Raw genomic sequence first — 20,318 nt, 5'->3', positions numbered from 1 at the left:
GTACATGTCCTTGTGAGCATCAGCCATACAGGAATTTATCAACATAGAGTACATACACTCAAGGGTATGGACACATAGCAATATGCACAAACAAAAGTGTATGAAGGCAGCCAAGGTACTATAGGACTAGATAGAATCCCAGTTTATAGACAAAGGAGCAAGCATATTGTTTTCGTATGTAAGCAAGAAGATGACTATGCACTTGAAATTAACACACCTTTATTTATAAAGTCCTAATAGCCTGCCTTCAGTTTCCTGTAAAAAAGTGCCTGCAGATGGCCTTATTTTAACTATAATCAGAAATATATCAAAGCAATTAATACAAGCACATGCTATAGAAAATTAAAAAATCTACTGCAGACTCTGTAGACCAATCTACAATGTACAGAAATGTTTCTCTTTCTATGATCATCTAGAATAACCTGAAAGAAATTGTAAAACATTGCCATTTATTTGGAAAAGACTGATAATGAAAAATATTTTTTCCTATTTACGGATTGTGGCCACATGAAGTCATTATTACATAGATGTTTGACTCCTTTTTAAAACCTAATGATAATTGAAATCACCTAAACAAACATGATCAAAAGTTTACCTTGAACATTTGACCACATTATGAACACACAGGTCAACACACAGAGCTTTACATGACTATTAAAGGGACATTTCCACACCTGTGTCTCATGGTAATTGTAATTAGTGTATGTGCATAAATAGTTTCTCAGCTCGTGAGAAAGTAGTTTTGGAGGAAAGTGAGTAGTTTTGAAATTTATTATGCAGGAAAAGAGTATAAAAGATATCACACTTGGCAGCCAATACTGTTCAAACTTTGATACAGAAGTGGAAAATAAGAGGTTCTGTTGATACTAAACCATGGTCAGGTAGACCAAGAAAGATTTCACCCACTACTGACTGAAGAATTGCTTGGGATGCAAAGAAAAACCCACAAACAACTTTTGAGAGAAACACAGACTGCTCCGGAAAAAAAGGGATGTTGTTGTTTCAAGGAGCAGAAAAAGGAGGTACTTGGAAACAAATGACCTCCACGGTCGAGTTGCCATGAGAAATCTGTTACTGCACCCATGCCACAAAAAGGGGCCTGCCTTCAGAAAGCACCTAGACAGCTTCTGAAGCAGTCATTTGCAGTGATGAGACCAAAATTGAACTTTATATTCACAACCATAAACACTATGTTTGGAGAGGAGTCAACAAGGCCTATGGTGAAAAGTACAACATCCCCACTGTAAAGCATGGTGCTGGATGTCTAATTATTTGGGGCTGTGTGGACTCCAGTGGCACAGAGAAGTTAGTAAAAACTGATGGCAAGATATGTTATCAGAAAATACTTGCAGACAATTTGCATTCTTCTTGCAATAGCATGAAAGCATGGGACGCTCTTGGATGTTCCAACATGACAACGATACAAAGAACAAGGCAATGTTGACCCTGCACTGGCTAAAGCAAAAAAGTGAAGGTTCTGATGTTGCCAACACAGTCTCCTGACCTCAATACTATTGGGCCACTTTGGGGAGATAAACGTGCAGTTTATGAAGACAACCAAAACATTTACAGGAAGTGGAGGCATTTTGCCAAGAAGAATGGGCAGCCATACTACCTGAAAGAATTAAGGACCTCATGCACAATTATTACAAAAGACTGCATGCCATCATTGATGCTAAAGAGGGCAATACATGATATTAAGAAATAAAGTTATGCAAACTTTGGAACAGGAATTACCTCTTTATTTTCTTTTTTGCTTGATGATTGTGCCATTCTGTTATGCCTTACATATTAACTTGAATCCTATAGGGGGGGGGGGGGTGTTTTGCCTTCTCACTCATGTTTTCTTTTTAAAAAAGGTACACGTCTTGGAAATTCTTGGTTAAATGAGGATACCTCCGAAGATAAAAAAGAAGTGTCTCTCATTGTTTTATGGTTGGTTCACCATCTTAGCATGGTGCACAATAGCAGTGTTCTTGTCAATGCAGTCCATGAATTTCTCTGAACGACGCAGAAACCGTTGGAATTCAGCGTGAGGACAATCACACCGATCACAGGATAAAGTTCAATTTCCTCCAAAACTACTAAATTTTGCCTTTTTTCTCTGCAATATAACTTGCAGTTTCTTCCTCACAAATGTATTTCTAATTTAAATTTAGTAAATTGACTTTTCACGCAGCTTCTAGCTCATGTGCAGCTCGTGCAAGTAGTACACCCAATTTGATGCTCACTTGCACAGCACAGAGCTTTAATGTAAGTTACTGTCTAGTGTTTTTAATTATTTACTGTCTAATAGTGTTACTTAAGTTACTTAACCCATATTTCATGTAAAATAATTTTAGATTTCATTAATTATCTTATTACTCCCTTTAGTTATTCAACCTAACTGTGTTCCTAAACTGACTCAGACAAATGGTTTTGAGTCTGGGTTACATGTGGTCTCATATTCTGTGGGACTTACTGTATTGTTTGTACGCTGGGCATTCGGGGTGTAAAACATAATCCTGTTGAGCCTATTGGATCTCTTCCTTGAGAAGTTGATCACTGGAGTATTCAAAGTCAATGTTCAAGCATAAATAAGAAAAATAATACTTTTGCTTTTTATTTTACCTTGCATATTGTTTTTATTTATATACATATTCATTTAGGTCACATCATCTGTTTAATCCAAATAAGGTATTTGTTCCAGTTACATCCCTAATGGCAATAATGCTACTAAAGCATCCATTTGATTATTCTTAGTTGTGACATATACAATTATGGAAAAAAGGATGTACCCTCTCCTTAAATTACATGTTTTTATCAGAGCCTAAACAACAATTGTATGGTCCTCAGCAACTTTACCATCTAGAAACTAGATGGTAAAAATACATACAGTATATTCTTCTTACTTCAACAACAATAATGCACATGATTAAGTAATCCTCAAGAAATGTGACTCTACTAAGAACGTTTTGCGGTTTGGTGTTCTGGAGCAATCAGGTGTGTGTCTACATTATACCAGAAAGAAAGAACATCAGCCAAGATCTCAGAGAAGCAAGTGTTGTTCTTTATTGATTTGGGAAGGGTTATAAGGCTAAATCAAACAAGATACTATGCAACTATGCACAAAAAGTATGTGGATGCAGATGCATTCCAGTGTTTTTCAACTGCTGTATCAAAAGGATTTACATCATTGTGTTTCATAAAATGTCTAAACATCCATGGCTGTACAGAGTTATTAACCAGTATGAATTTTTTATTATTTTCAACTCCAGTCACATGCAAAAAATGCATCGTAATACATACCCTTTAAGACATGTCCCCATCAGTACTGTTTTAATAAAAACCTTCAATATAAATAAAAAAAACCTTTAATAAAAAACCTTTAATAAAAACCTTCACATTCTCATGGACAATGGCCCCTCTTGTGGTGATCTGTAAAACTGTTGTCCTAAATTGTACACAGTACATAAGACTTTACTGCAGTTTTATTAACTAATAACTTTAAATATATTAATTGTAATTTACCTGTCCAGAAATAGTACAATCGTGTTGAACTGGGGAAGAGCAGATAGGTGCTTGAAACCTCTGAATTAGGACAAATAAACTGATAATTTCTGTTTCCATCAAGTCCTGAAATGAAATTTACCCTCATTTTGTCACCTTGTTTCTCCACACAGTATCATGGTACTAGCAATTTAATATTACATTTTCTGTGCTCTGTGACAAAAAACTAATTATGAGAACAGGATGATCAAGGATGCTGAGCTCTAGCACCTTTCACTTATGTCAGTAGCAAGCGGAACTGAAACCTTTCACTCTAATTTCATTGAAATGTAAATCTCAATCTCATTGCATTGCATTATGGTGATAAATAATTAGAATGTTATTTTCATATATATTTTATATTCATATAGTAAGTAAGTTATAGAGAACTTTTTTATTTAGAATGTAAAAAAGAAAAGCAACTGTTCAGAGCCACGGCTGTTATTTTTCTAAATGAGAATTTAAATAAACTTCCACACTCCCCAACAAACAGGAAAAAAACTATGTAGCAGATTTACGGCATATTTATTACATTAATAATATATACGGTATAATGATTTCATGGTGTGAATTATTTCATACATTTGCATTACATTAAGGAAATATACATTTTTGTATCGATAATCTGCCAATATACTTGGGCTACTCAAACTAAAGGCTTCTGACATTAAAGGGTTTACTATGCTGTTTTCTAAACCAAAATTTGAGAAAAATTTAAATATGCAAAGAATTACCAAGGATCCATTTTTTTAAATAGGTAATGTTAAGAAGATTTAAAATAGTTGTAAACTCCACAAACACCAATTGATCTGTTCTATAAAATTAATTAAATTTAAAAAAATGATGAAGAATAATAATTTATTTTTACATTTTAAAACCTATCCCCAGATTATCATAACCATAATTTGCATGAGCATTTAAAAAAAATTGGTAAACCAAATTTGTAATTTGCAGTGAGTCTTTAAACATTCATTGTTAGTAAATAATGATTGTCAAAAAAGAAACCATGTACATTAATCATAAAAAAGCAGGATCTACAGAAGCAAAAATAATAATATACAAATAACAGTAGCTTTAATTTTCATGAAAGCTATATCAAAATGCAATGTATGTTAAAAAGTTTAAACAAACAGATGATATATATACAAAACCTTACTGATCATACTAGGATTAGGCGAAGACAGCTTTTCATGGGCTGACGAACCTGAGATTGACCCAAAACCTCAACATTCTCAGGATTGACAGTCCTTGAAAGTGCTGCCCAGACACACTGAGGTACCGAAGCAACTCCCCACTTCCAAAGCAAACCTGTAAGCTTTGACTCAACTGAGCAAAGAGATCCACACCCTTTCATCTGTGAGAAAAAAGTAAACCAAATATGACAACAAAGCTGCTATTCTTATATTTGCAACACTATATACAATGGAGGACAATTTTTGAACTCTGTTTTTGGCAGGAAAGGTGTAACAAATTATAAGATTATAAATTTCCTTTTGCATTATAAATACATTTGCATTTTTCTTTTCATTTCTTGACATGAATGAAAAAATATATTATTTTGAATGATTAAAATTATGTTTAATCAATTAATGCATAATTCATTCATTCATTCATTTTCTACCGCTTTATCCGAACTACCTCGGGTCACGGGTTAATACATAATTAATCAATAAAATAATATTTGCTATTTTCGTCATTGCTTTTCCTATACATTTCATTCTTGAGGACAATAAGCCAGTAAATCTAAATTAATTATTGCTTTTTAAAAATAACATACTCTACTCTTGTATAACCATCACTTAATCACTTACTGTCCTCTTGGTAACATTGAATGAAAAAGCAGTGAAATGTATGACTTGTAAATGTTTCATTTACAAAAAAAAATCTGGGTTGGCAGTAGACAATTCTTTAAATTTTTGACTTCCTCATGGGCTAACTGTATCTACTGTACCTTTTATTTAGATAATGTTCATGAAATCCTCTACTTATGAATGAACACACCTCACAAGCATTATATGTAATGACTAAAATGATGTAAAATTCAGCTTAATTCAAGAATACTCAGTGTATATCTTGGTTGACAACAAAATCTGAACATATATTCAACCGGAACCTGAACATTACATTCAAAGTATATAGGATCATAAATCTTCAGAAAAAAACAACAATATATAAAACAGCAAAATATATAGAACTGGACGGTTATAGAACACTTACCTGTTGTTTATAGAGAGCAATGAATCGTGCAGGCCATGCAGAAAAATGACAGAATTAAGAACCTACCAGCTCTTGATTTTTCTTTTTGTATTCTCACTCATTCACCTCACAATTCTGTGGCCTGTTCGGCCTGACACTGCTATTGGAGATGTGAGCACTGCCACATACAAACAGCCTCCTTCCTGTTTGTCACTATGAGCTAGCTTGTGGTAAAGTTTCCATGACATCTTAATATTGATGTCCTTGAGAAAAAATATATTCAGCACAGTTTTTACAATTTAAAAGTGTGCTTTATAACATCAGTTTTTATTTTTATATACACATTTTATTTGTAAACAAAAAGAAAAGGACATCAAACCTTAAATCCAATATAAAACTTCATTGTTCTCCACTATGCAGCAAACACATTACTGTGCAATGGACCACACATTACCAGATTTTTTTCATGCACTGCTGAAAAGCGGTAATAGATATAGGTTTTCACACATTTTATCCGATATCTCCCAAAACAGCACTTTTCATTAAAGGTTTATTTCAGTGACATAATCAGTTCTTCATTATAGTTGTTTAGAAAGAACTTAATTATGGAAACTGTTGAAAGATAGCTAGGTTAGTTTCCATTTACAGAGGACAACCACAGTATCCTTCCTGTGCCTTTGAAACATTAATGTCTTGTCTTACTATCCACTGCCTGTATGTTTAAAATAAAGATCTATGGTATACCTGTGTGTAAAAGGTCATATGCCATGACTAAAATAGATGTACATTACAGCAACAACTTCAAAGCTGTCTGGTCATAATCACGCATGGAAAAAAACAAATTATAAAATTCAACATTTATGTTGTTTTGTTGTTCTCGAGGAAAAAAGATCTAATACTTTCCATACAGTAGTTTCTTCCTTCTGTATCTACAAAAAGTCAGGTAATTAAAATATTATTAATAGTTAATAATTATTAAATAATATTAATAGATATTGCTTATATGAATAGAGAATTAAAAAAACAAAAAACAAAAAGGTGCATTTACATAAACATTTACAGTTATATGACCATAGAGAAAATCACACACAATTTATTTAAATAAAATAATTCTTTTTATTAATTAAATGATAAATTTGATCAAATGAAACAATATGTGCACTACAGTGACATGTGAGTTGAATCGGAGTGGTTGATTCCAAGCTGCAAATGTAAAATATAAGCCTGTTGACATGCAAATGCTTTTGAAGAAAATTTGAATCACAATCATGAATATGTACACCATACAAGGTTTGTATAGTCATCACACATCATTATGTAAAACATATTGACAAGCAAATTTAGTCTCAATGATGATACACACATAAATTTACTTCTAGAGTTATGATACAATAACTTGACTTAATCAAGATTAATAATACAATATAATTCTCACCTCATGGTAATGAAAGTCCATATATTCTCTATGTTCAAGTGCATGCGTGTCTGGTTTACCCATATCAATAAATAATTAGCAATGTAGGTCTGCAGAATTATAATCTAAGATATATATATTGACATATAAAACTCACTATACATTTCATGTGACCGTATGAAATTAAAAAGCTGTTTTATTGAACATATTTTTCTTGATTGTTTTTGGACCAAATATCCAGTGGAAATCATCTTTGATACAAGTGCCACATTCAATTCTTGTACTTGCATAAGAAAGTGTTTACAGAGATGTACCTGACTAATCATGCTCAAGATAAATACAATCAGTTTATCCTTGTTTGGAAAATAAAACTCAGTTCATTGTTCTAAAAAGATCAAGCCAAACATTGACATACTTGTATGGTTGGTCAGCATTTTTTTTGCCGGTAGAGGGGAAACCAAGTTAAAGAAACAACTCCTACACACATTTTCCAATAGTGGTCTTAAAAAAAACTCACTGGTGGCAAGGCAAGGCTGTAAAGTAATTCTGTTTTTCAATGTGTTTATAGAAAGCTGTAAATTTAAAAAGTTCTTGACAATAAACAGTATTGTAAAATTGTCACAGAATACCAGTTATTTTTATATACATGTTAACCGTTCATTAAATAAATATGCTTGTTTAAAAAAAAAAAAGCTATATTTTCAGACAAAAAAAAAAGAGGAAAAGCATACACACACACACACACACAGATATATATATATATATATATATATATATATATATATATATATATATATATATATATATATATATATATATATATATATATATATATATATATAAAATTTAAGTCAGACCATAGGGTCTCTAGTGCAAACACTACAGTCCTATCCACATGGCTCAGGCTCAGTTTAGCTAACAGCTGGGCTCATCCATGTCTTCATCACTCCAATCAGGCGGTGCATCAGTGCCAAAGTACCGATCCCCAAAGTTCCCTTCAGATAAATGAGACAGACACAAAATCTGCAGCTTAGTGTTGGGTCCTGCTGTGCAGCTGAGCACAATAAATTGTGTAACCTTTTTTATTCTTGCCCGTGTCTACCAGTGTTATACTTTATTCTTTAAATCTCTCTAACCTCAGAAATTTACTTTACTTTTCAATATTCAAGAAATGTTAGGCCTGCAGAATATGTTAAATAAAGTTTTCTGAAATACAAAAGTAACAGAAGTACCTTAGATGGAAAAAGTAAGTAAATGTTAAACTTGAATGGCACAGAAGCATCACAACAATGTATGACTACTTACATAGATACTTTTTCTGAGCAGCTAACAAGATGTTTACAATATAGAATGCCCATTTGCAATATTCAGATTAATAAACTCTTGTTGAAATTAAGTTCATTAAGTTCAAATTAAGTTTTAAGAGCACTTTACACAGGTTAATAATAAAATGCGTACAAAATATGTACCACAATCTCTATTTCCAAAGATATTCTGACTATCGCTCCCATATGTCCTTTATATTCCCAGATCTGCTGTATCAATGTACCCACAGCTGCTTACCTATGCCAGGTATAATGTGGAAAAGGTCATTGACTTTTTTGTCAACAGCAGTGGTAATAATTTTGACCTGAGGAAAGGCGTAGGCTACTGAGTGGACCCCCATCTCAGCCATCAGCAGAGAGACTAACAAAATTTTATCTTCCTGGACATCATGGTCCTATTCAAACAAACATACCTCAGACTGAATAGTGAGAAAGGAATGTTGTTGTTTTTTTACTATCTACACAGAATCAAAATTCAATCTAAATTGGGATCAAAAAATAAAATCTTTTTTATTTAACAAATTTATTTAACAAAAAACAACCAACCAAACAAACAAAAAACATAGCATCATAGTTTGATGTAAGGAGACATTTATTTAAAATGTATTAAGTATTAATGCCTTCTGAGACTTATGTTTTCCATCATGTGACAGCCTTTATGCTGGCTGTGATTTTATCTTATCACCAAAAAAAAAGCAATATCTGGAGAGGTACTGTTTTATTCATATGTAATAATAATTCCTAATATTTTGGAGGATTTTTCATTATATCAATTAGGGACATATAGACAAGTAAATAAAACATTTAAAAAATGCTACAGAATCAATGTTAATTTAAGAAATGTGTTTAGGTGCGTGTATGGCTGCATGCTCGTCCTTACCAGTAGGACTCGTACTGCCATCATGGCCGCAGCACCAGTGGACACAGTACAGTCCATGAGGATCACATGGTCCTCACTTATATCTTTGGGTAGACGCAAGTAATGCAACTACAAACATATATTTTTGTAGTAGAAATGGCATTAGAAATAGCACAGTTCAGCTGCAGCTTAAAATATTGTTAAAACCAAACAGTGATGGTATTTTGTTACTCTTAAGCCTTAAAGATCTGCTTTACTTGTACTATTTCCTAATACAGTAAGTGGAACAGTACCTCAGGTTCTCCTGTGTCCTGATTGGTCTGTATTAGAATCTTGCCAATACGGACATCCTTGCAGACAGCTCTGAGTGCAGGTTCCATGGTTTCTCCCGCTCTGAGAATGGATACCCCTGTGACCTGCTCAACCAGAAATACAAAAAATATTACCTACTGCAATGTGCTTAAGTCATTACTACAAACACACTATCTGAATTTTGACAGACAATATGACCCCAAACAAGGAAAATGTAACTCATCTTTGAGCTCTGACATATTTACTAACCCTCTTCCCTTGAAAAGTCCTTCCTTCATAATCCTGGCCTTGTGGAGTATGAACAAAACGAACCTGGTGACAAGATAACACCTACAATTTACCATACTGAATTTGAAAGTGTCAAATTGTATAAACACAATTTGTTTCAAGGAAAGCATTTTTAAGTTCCTGTTGTATTGTAACAATGAATAACCAACATTAAAAAGAATAATTTGACTGTAAAACAACAACAAAAAAAATCTGCTTTATATACACCACAGTGTAAAAAATTCTGTAGAGATGCTTAAACTGTAAAGGTTCTTTTGTGACACTGTGTGGTTGAGCGTTATGAAGGTATATGCTGCCACTGTGTGCCTTAGACTTTTGTTTTTTTCCACTGCGGTGGACCTTAGTTTCCATACACAAGACAACCTCAAAAACAAAACCTCTCTATTACAGATTTTCTGACCTGAGATGGAAGAAAGGAGAGTGCTCTCTCAATGAGGAGTCTCATCAGTCTTTTAGAGTAGAAGATGAATTCATCTCTGCTTGTCTCTTTATTCCTAAAACACATTATAACCACAACATGTTTGCAAAAACCCAAGCTTGTGAGGATGTTCTATGTGAATTTGGCAGGTAGTGCTTTTCTCCCACTGTATTCATCGCTCTGTGATATAGCATAACTTGTTGAAAGTGAAAGGGGAGAACTGACATGGAATTAATTGCTATACTGAAAGGAAAAGAAGCTTATGTATTTTTCAATCTTTTAAATATTTAATATGTATACAGATATTCATTACATTATCCATTCATTATTTTATACTGCGGCAAAGTATACATGGTGCTACATTAGAACAATTTTGAAAGTACAATTTTATCTATACCATATCTATACCACATTTTCATCATACAATTGTTTTAAAACTATAAAGTTATTGTATTTTTAGTTGCCTAACACAATATATTAGAATGAATATGGGCTCATTTTGCAGACTTTTAGCTTTAATTTAAGGATATCTACATCCAAAATCAGGTGAACAATACAAATGAGCGTTTTATGGGCCAAAATTGGAGAAACTATTTGTAGACTATATGAAGTCTGGAAACCCCAGATACAGTACACTGGGTTTTATCCCTAGTTACAGTATGCTCTGCCACTGTGGCTGTTTTCTGTTCCTATTTGCTCTCACACTTTCATTGTTAAATGTGATCTATTAATTGCAAACATTAATCACAAATGTTATCTGAATTGTTTGGGATAATATTTACAGAAATGTAAAAATTACGGTTATAAAAGTTGAACTTATTTTAATGCTATGGGAGTTATGATTTAATGTAAGCTTTTGGTGACAGTGAGAAGAAAAACTTGTACTAAGGTCTACAATTTCTACTAATCATCTATTAAAATTATCTGTATTTACCTTGTTTAAATCTTCTCTTCATTGTTATTTTTAACTTCAATGTTGGATTTAATATCCCTACTGCCTAAAGGATGTTATTTATCTAACCAACTTTTGTGAAGGGTTTGTCCAGCACAAGGGGGAAAAAAATCTGTCATTCACCACAGCTGATTTCTGTCATCTTCAGGGCCTTTTGTCATTCTTGATCTTGCCAGTGCATTTTTGCTTTTAAGAATGTAACCAAGTAGTTGATTTGGCCATGCCTAATGTTGTTATCTTTCTGATGTGTCTATTGATATTTCAGTTCAATAATGGCATTCTTGCATTTCTGAGCAGCCAATTATCCAAATAAATTTGGTCCGTGCTATGATTCCTGAAATGTTCACCTGCACTGTTCAATGGATTTTGATGTAAATATCCACAAATGAAAACAATATCCGCACTTAATCATATTTTCTAAAATGAAACATAATATATATAAGTGTGGGTCACAACTGCTATTAACAAGCCCGAAGGTTTGTTTGGCTGTCTCTTACCTGATTATAGTGTGCATACCACGGACCTGCGGTGTGCTCTCTAAAACACAGAGTGTTTGAGGTAGGGGCTGAGCTTGATGGGCAGAAGCCAGTGCCGCCCTGTTACCATGGCCACCAAGAGAGACAGGAAGTGGTCAGTGGAACGTCACACTCAAAATGGGCCACCAAGACATGTATGTCTACACATCTCTCACCCACAAACAAACACACACATCATGTTAATAAAAATCATTTACAGCATTACTGGGCACAGTTAGTTGCTTGTTTGTAGGGGAAAAAGTGCAAATGAAGCAGCAAATATACTCAGTTAATAAAAGTCACTAACATTGGCACTCAGAATAAGGGCTCTTATAACAAAAGAACTGACTATTGAAATGTCCTGCCATCGGTTATTTATTATCAGTGTTTTTATATATATACACACACACACACACACATATATACACACACACATATACATATATATATATATATATATATATATATATATATATATATATATACACGTGTATATATATATACACGTATATATATATATATATATATACACACATATATATACATATATATATATATATATATATATATATATATATATATATATATATATATATATATATACATACATATATATGTGTGTGTGTGTATATATACATATATATATATATATATATATATATATATTTATATATATATATATATATATATATATATATATATATACACACACACACACATATACATATATATATGTATATACATATAAATATATATATATACACACACACATACATATAAAGTGGTGCTCAAATGTTTGCATACCTTGGGAGAATAATGTACCATTTTTAAAAGAACCATTAATACCATTAATAATGTACCATTATTATTATGAGAAGGCAAAACAAAGTTATTTTATTTCTTATAGGACTCAGGTTAATATGTAAGGCATAAATTAATGGCACGATCAAACAAAAAAGAAAATCAGGTTCTTATTATTTCAGTTCTTAATATTGTGTATTGCCCCCGTTAGCATCAATGATGGCATGTAGTCTTTTAATAACTGTAATAATTGTGTGTAAGGTCCTTAATTCTATCAGGTGTTATATCTGCCCATTCATCTTGGCAAAATGCCTCCAGTTTCTGTAAATCTTTTGACTGTCTTGAACAAAGTGCATGTTTGAGATCTCCCCAAAGTGACTCAATAATCTTGAGGTCAGGAGATTGTGATGGTCACGCCAAAACCTTTACCTTTTTTCTGCTGTAGCCATAGGATGGTCAACCTTGCATTGCACTTTGGATCATTATCATGTTGGAACATCCAATAGTCTCCCATGCACAGCTTTCATGCTGCAGAATGCAAATTGTCTGCAAGTATTTTCTGATAACATGCATTTATCTTTCCAATACTTTTTCTGACTTCCCTGGGCCACTGGAGCTCACACAGGCCCAAAACATAAAAGATCCACCACTATGCTTTACAGTGGTGGATGGTGTACTTTTCACCATAGGCATTATTGTCTCCTCACCAAACATAGTGTTTATAGTTGTGACTATAAAGTTACATTTTGGTCTCATCACTTTAAATGACTCTGCTCCAGAAGCTGTGAGGTTTGTCTAGGTACTGTCTGGGGTACAGAAGGCGGGCCTTTTTGTGGCATGGGCACAGTAACGGCTTTCCACTGGAAACTCCACCATGCAGGTAATTTGTGTTTAAGTGCGTCCTTATTATGCTCCTTAAAACAACACTTTTTTCCAGAGCAGAAAGTATTTATCTTTAAGTTGTTTGAGGGTTTTTCTTCATGTCCCAAACAATTCTTCTGGCAGTAATGGGTAAAATCTATCTTGGTCTACCTGACCGTTGCTTGGTATCAACAGAACCTCTTATTTTCCACCTCTTTATCGGAGTTTGTACAGTACTGACTGCCATTTTCAACTGATAAGATATCTTTCTATATCATTTTCCTGCTTTTTAAAGTTTAACTACCTTATTAACTATGCGGGTTCATTGGTAGTTCTTTTGTCCTCCCCATGGTGCAGTATCCAGTATTTGTCAGGACTCTGCTTGGACATTCTCTGCCAGAACTTTCCGGCAGCGTGTTGTGTCACGTGTTTTGTGTCTGGATTTAACTGTTCCCAATGGATTGTTAATCATGTCTATTTATTTCCTATGCATTGCATTTAGCTTCATCTTTTCTTTCTTGGTTTATGTTAGTTTAGCCATGCCGTTTTTCTTGTTTCCATGTTTTTTTCTTGTCACTGTTTTCTCGTTAATAAATCGTGTTTTTGCTATCCCTGCATTTGGGGCAACTGCTTTTCTGGTTTTTGTTCTTCTGTCGTTTGTTTTTGTTTTAATTCATTGCCTGTGACCTCCCCTTGCTTCTGTTCCTGGGAAATGGCAATCCATGTCCTGGTTTTTCGTAGGGGGCACTGACTTGCTTCTTGTCCAAGGGGAGGTCACAGATCGGACTGGTTTGCTTATTTCTCTTTCCTCCAGCTTGTTATAGTAATTTCTGTGGAGACGCAGCCTGGTGTGGGCATTATCAAGAGATGCTATCAAGCCAGTGCATCACCTCATGAGCTGAGAAACTGACTGACTATTTATGCATGGAGACTAATTTCAATGAGTCACAGGAAACTTGTGGAAACTTCCCTTTAATAGCCATTTAAACCTCTGTGTTAGCCTGTGTGCAAACATTCAAGAATATGTAAATGTTTGATCAGGGTTGTTTAGGTGATTTCAGTTATCATTAAATTTTAAAAAGGAGTCAAACAGCTATGTGATAATTAATGACTTCACATGACCACTGTAATTAAAATAAGAAAAAAATATTTTGCATCAGTCATATCTTCCAAATAAATGGCAATGTTTAACAATTTCTTCCAGGGTATGCAAACTTTTGAGCACTGAGTGAAGTTAAGCAAAGTGAAAAAACAAAACATTAAAAAGCTTATAGAAATCACACATTTTGGGTGACTTTTGGGTGAATTCAGGTACATTGGGACAGCAAGTAAATCAGAACAGTATTTATTTTCTAGCCTGATAAGTGAAGGTCATAATTTACATTGTTTGTCCAAACGAATGTGAACTTATTACCATCGGAAAGCATTTCTTGAATGTCACATTCCAAAACCATGATAAGTCATATGGAGATAGCCCCCTCTTTGTTACTATAACAGCCTCCACTTTTCAGGGAAGGCTTCCACTAGATTCTGTAATGCATCCAAATTTAGCTCAGTATGACTTATGGATCCTGGCTTACTTGAAATGGTTTCCTCAATATACCCACCAACTTTTAGGCAAATAGTTGCAACCAGTCATGAGTTCAATCATGCATAAATTAGGCCCCACCATAGAAGAATTGACGAGCATATGATGGCCATACTGTTTAGAAATGTCAACTTCTTTTAAATAATTAACAACTTCTATAAGACAGGACAGGCAAAATAAATTTTAAATAATGTCATAAATTGCAAGGTCAAAAATTACCCCATTAGTTAATCTTTGTGGGAAGGCATTGGTGATGGACAGAAAGACTGCCACGTGCGTCAATGCCGAAAGTCTATCCATATTGGCGAGAAATTTGTGTGCTTTCAGTGTCATAATCAGTAAAATTAAGAAGATTTATTGAACACCTAATTTTACAAGAGATTTGAATGAATTTTTATTTCAAAATTGGCAAACATCGTATGTTTGTGTAAACAAAAATAAAAATAGTAGTGTGTAATTTGCATTTTCTAAATTAATATTCAGTATATTTTTGGTGATGCTGTTGTTGAAACTATTGCAGTGATAGACTACTGATCACACAGTATACAAACAATGCATTTGTTTATCCACAGACTGTTCATGACTCATGCCTAGTCAACTGAGATCACATACATTCATATCAATCAGCTGCTTGAAGATTGCAGAGAACTTCCGGACAAGACCAAGTTTGTGTTATCAACAATAAACAACATTACAGTTTATTGTACTGTGGAAAACATATACATTTAGATTAAAAAAAGGCATTAAAAAACTTAGCAATTATTTTATTTTAAAATGACTGCTCGACTGACTGATGGAACATGAACATGGTGAAATGTTCGCCAACATAAATGTACCAAAGAGAGTGCAATGTCTTGTACACTGTACACACAGATATAGCTGCACCTAGCACCAGCGAGACTCTAAACATTCTTTATGGCCTGGGAGAAAGATACAGCACTCAAAAGAAGGCTATTCAAAATAGTTCAAAATGTGGTCAGTCAAAGAACAAACTTACAGGCCATAGTCAGTGTAGTAAAATGCAACTGTCCAGCATCTGGGAACAGTTTTAAATCGAACTATGCTTCTGTAAAGCTGCTTTGAATTGTTACTAAACAGTTGAAAGACTCTCTGTAAATTGTTTAAAGGGCATGCTTGTTAAAAATGTATTAGCGCATAAAGTGTGTTTGAAGTGAGAAGTAAGTGTCATGTGTAAATCTTTCAGTGTAATGAAAGTGTACAAAGAATTTAAAGTGACAAGATATTCTTGTTGAAAAAACAGAATATTATTAGGATGTTGGAATATTATTGATATGGTATTTAGAAAATAGGGTGAAATAGATCCGAGTGTTTTTGGTTAACATTTGTTTTAGTAAAAAACAATTCGAAACTTGCAGAAACCATTCCCTTCCACTTTCCCTTCCTGGTTTAGATTGGTTCTTCTGCACCAATCTAAGCACGCTATTTCTTATTTGACCTTGCATTGTGCACAAGGCCATGCTGAAACAGGTTTGGGCTAAGCCCCTTAGTTCCAGTGAAATCCTAATGGGAAAGTCATTTTCGACAATTGTATGCTTCCAACATCAAGGACCCATAAATTGATGTGATGTTCAGATATCCACGTACATCATGTAGTGTACATTACTTAGAACTTGCCGTGAAAGAACCTAATAGAAATAATATTAATTAGTTGGTATGATATCGTATAATAAGGTCTAGGTAAGCAAACAAAAGTTGATCCCAAAAAAAAAAAGCCTTTTTTCCATAAGGTTTTACTATTGTGATTAATAATTTACTTCAATATTCATGATACATATGTACTACAGTAACAACATATGAATATTATTTATGTAAATAATGTGCTAAACCATTGACTGAAATTATATTTTAAATGAATTCTGTTTGATGATTTGCTATAGCATTATGATTATGATTCAATGACAGTCATTAAAATATGTATTTTATTTATTACTAGTATAAAATAAAATATACTAGCCATTCTTGAGAAAAGCATAAGCCAGGCTTCATCAGATCATGAAAAACATTTTATCTTCATATGTATAGTCATTAGATTGTTGATTTTAGAGACTCATCATAATATGTATTTTTCTATACTCTCTTGCCATTAATAAAACAATGTGAAAACTCAATGTGTCCCAGTATATCTGAATTCATCCTACTTTTTGTCATATGAAACTGTTTAAGAAAGCAGACATCCAGTTATATACAACTTGCAGCATTTGACTTGACCATATCAAAATCACATTTCTGGCTGCAGATATGCTTTCACTATAATAATTAAAAGCGATGATAAATAAAAATAACATGCAAATCTCACATATCCCAGCGGAGTTTCCTCTAATGATGGAGAACAACAAACAAAACAAAAACAGAAATGACAACAAGTAGAGAGGAAAAAGAAAATATAAGCATCACACATTCTTCAAAAGATGATAAAGGGATGAAAGAAATTTAGGAGAGGAGGAGTCAGAAGTGTGACTTGAAATTGATCAATATGCTCTGGCAGGCACTGATTAGGCATGATCAATACTGTATGTTTTTGTTTTAAGCTCTGTGCTGGATGTGTCTGTGAAAAACTGTACAGTGTTTCTGGTACTGTCACTCTCTAACTCTGAATGTCACTGACAACAGAGTGCAGCAATTCAAATTTCTTATACATCCTGTGGCATATAAAATACAAGCTGTACTTCCTCTCTAACTCTCTTTATGCTTGCCCAATGGAAAAACTCAAATCTTTGTAGTAGGTAAAGAAAAAAATTTTGTGGGCAAGCTCTTCAAATATATGCAAAGGCAAAGTAGATTAAAATAAAGCGAGAGACAGTGACAGTAAGACAAAAAGGTTGGGAGGGGACAAGCGTAAGAAGACGAGTGTCTCTTTCAAAACAGTAATGCAGAAAGAGACTAATGTCTCCACTGAACTTGCTTCTGAATGCTGTACACATTGACCGTAACAATGAAAATTCAGTTTGGGAGCGGTTATATTCTCATGTATTTTGACTGATTGTATTTTGAGAGATTTACACTAGTAAAGGTGTCAGGGATGTATTAATCCACATATTGAAATAATTTTTATAAACAAACAGCACCCTCTCTTGGTTCAACGGTATGGGTGCAGCATTCTCAGAAGTAAGTGAGCAGATACAAATTGCTAATAAATGTGAACAGAGGTTTTCCCCTTGCTGCTGGTCTGAAGCCAGTTTTGTTAATGGTTAATTAAAATTTCATGCTTAAACTTTATATTCATTTAACTTCTTTTCTTCTTTTCATTTCTTCAAAGAAATCTCATCTGTATATCTTATACCTATGAAACTCTAACCAAATATTAATTACACTGATGCAACCTAAAAATAGCAGATATAAACTAAACAGACAAAATAGACAGCCGCACAAGGAATTACCTGCATTCAAATACCAATACATGATCCTTATTCTGATTAAGAATTACTGAAATCAGAACAATGGATCCGTTAAGACACTCTCATGTTACAGCTAAAGGTTTTGCTTCAATTTTTTTAGAATAATACTGAACAGAAATGGCTTTTGTAAAGCATGCCTAACAATTGCTTTTACTGCCGTTTTTGAATGGATGAGCTGATTTCAGAACAGCAATACTGGGGAACCTTAGGCTGCTAAGGCAATTGCTCTGAGAATGAAGTTTGGTGCTACTCTACCTGACACTGAGCTCACGCTGCATCCCCGATGAGGGGAAGAGGCATAGACAGAGGGATAGAGATATAGAGGAGGAGATCAGTGGGAGAGAGAGAAAGAACACATGTCGGGTGCAGTGAACAGGCAAAGCCAAAAAAGTGTCAAAAACAAAAATCCCACCAAACATCCTAATAATCACAATTATAACCATTACATTTACAGCTTACTTTGTTGTTAATGCTACCAGACTCGAAATGCATCTAGTTAACTTCACTTTAAAATAAATGTGGATGAACTTATTTCTGGTTGTTGTATCACTGCCTGACAAAAGCTTTATCTGTTTTGTAAGCTTCACCAACAATATGTAAATTAAATGCACTACAATGAGTATAACTGCTAACTGTACTTACATTCCCATGTGGTAGTATTAAAGTATTAGAAAAATAAAGGCTAATAAATCAAGGCTAATAAATCTGAATTTCTGCTTTGATTTACTGATATTTACTTCTCAATGTGTTAAATAATTTACATCACACCAGCTTTGTTTGAAACCCCTTTAACAGGAATACTGACAGGAGTTTCTTTTATCCTGTGTAAGCAATTAATAGCTCAGAATGCCTACTCTTTTATAGAGGTCTGGGATTCTAGTGCAAAGACCATTTTTTTGTTAAAAAGGATAAGCCAAGACCAGAGAACTGTCTATTGAGAAAATCGATAATGTAGCTAATGTAGTAGATATATATAGAGGGCATATCACAAGATGCAAACCACTAATAAGCATTAATAATCAGAAGACCTTTATTTAATTGAACATGCATTCCACCTCCTGAAGAGGAGACTAAATTGAGAAACTATAACTGAAAAGAAGCTGTTGTATAAGCTTTTTAAAGTATCACAATAAAGAAATGCAACATAATTTGTTATGTCAGACTTAATAGTTAATACTATCTGTTCCAATACTTTTCCCTTTAGTAAAAATTAGGTGATCTGCTACAAGAGACAAAATAGTTATTTTACATATCTAGATGTAAATATCTGAAAATGAAAGCTGCATATTCATCTTTTGATTCCAAACCCAATGTCTTCAGAATACTGCAAAAACAAATTAATTGGTCTTTATAGGGGTCTGAATACAATATCAATCACTACTGACATGGGTTTTGGTGTCAGCAGATCTCAACCCATATAACATGTAGTTCCAGATACTGTACCAGAGCACACTGTCATGAGTCTAGTAAAGACCATGCCTCAACAGGTCAGGGCTGTTTTGGCAGCATAAGGAGAACACAATACTAGGAAGGTGGTCATAATGTTATGCCTGATCACATATATATATATTGTGGGAAGACTATGTTTGTGTGCCAAGCATACAAATAAAGCTATTCTCTTTGTCTAGATGCAAATATATGTTAATTTTAAATAAAATGAGACATTGTCTTTTAGAAACAATGTGTTTCATTCTTCCTGTACAAGGTGGCAGACACCTTACTGAGACACGTTTTGTTTTCCAACAAAAAAGGGCACAGAGTGAAAATTTAATAAAAAAATTAGATGTTAAAAACATCAGGAAAGCAGTTTTTTATGTCGAGCTTTGTACATAAACTTTTATACAA

The 20,318-nt window shown here is 33.6% G+C and overlaps 1 protein-coding gene and 1 long non-coding RNA gene across 5 annotated transcripts in view; both read right to left on the bottom strand.

Annotated features, from left to right (window-relative positions):
- Positions 1–3,028: 3,028 nt before the first annotated feature.
- On the bottom strand, positions 3,029–5,966 carry LOC113641752. The gene is made up of 2 exons (XR_003440401.2): positions 5,746–5,966; positions 3,029–4,882 (listed from the first exon to the last, which is right to left on the bottom strand). It is a non-coding gene; the product is annotated as an uncharacterized LOC113641752 (long non-coding RNA).
- A 1,985-nt stretch (positions 5,967–7,951) lies between these two features.
- Positions 7,952–20,318, bottom strand: part of uckl1b (uridine-cytidine kinase 1-like 1b) — a 39,202-nt gene continuing 26,835 nt past the window's right edge. The window contains exons 8-15 of one of the 4 annotated variants that reach the window (XM_027144821.2): positions 17,375–17,394; positions 11,790–11,888; positions 10,323–10,416; positions 9,884–9,946; positions 9,616–9,738; positions 9,344–9,451; positions 8,702–8,858; positions 7,954–8,133 (exon numbers count right to left, since the gene is read on the bottom strand). In XM_027144821.2, the coding sequence (XP_027000622.1) occupies positions 8,054–8,133; positions 8,702–8,858; positions 9,344–9,451; positions 9,616–9,738; positions 9,884–9,946; positions 10,323–10,416; positions 11,790–11,888; positions 17,375–17,394 (744 nt within the window). In that variant the 3' untranslated portion in view covers positions 7,954–8,053. Of the gene's footprint in view, positions 8,134–8,701; positions 8,859–9,343; positions 9,452–9,615; positions 9,739–9,883; positions 9,947–10,322; positions 10,417–11,789; positions 11,889–17,374; positions 17,395–18,728; positions 18,746–20,318 lie in introns of all 4 variants that reach the window. The other 3 variants (XM_027144822.2, XM_027144823.2, XM_027144824.2) reach the window with 3 other exon arrangements.

The sequence above is a fragment of the Tachysurus fulvidraco genome, chromosome 23, assembly GCF_022655615.1.
Source record: "Tachysurus fulvidraco isolate hzauxx_2018 chromosome 23, HZAU_PFXX_2.0, whole genome shotgun sequence".
NCBI classification, from domain to species: Eukaryota; Metazoa; Chordata; class Actinopteri; order Siluriformes; family Bagridae; genus Tachysurus; species Tachysurus fulvidraco.
Note: the sequence above shows the minus strand (reverse complement) of the source record. Positions and strands in the feature narration are given on the sequence as shown.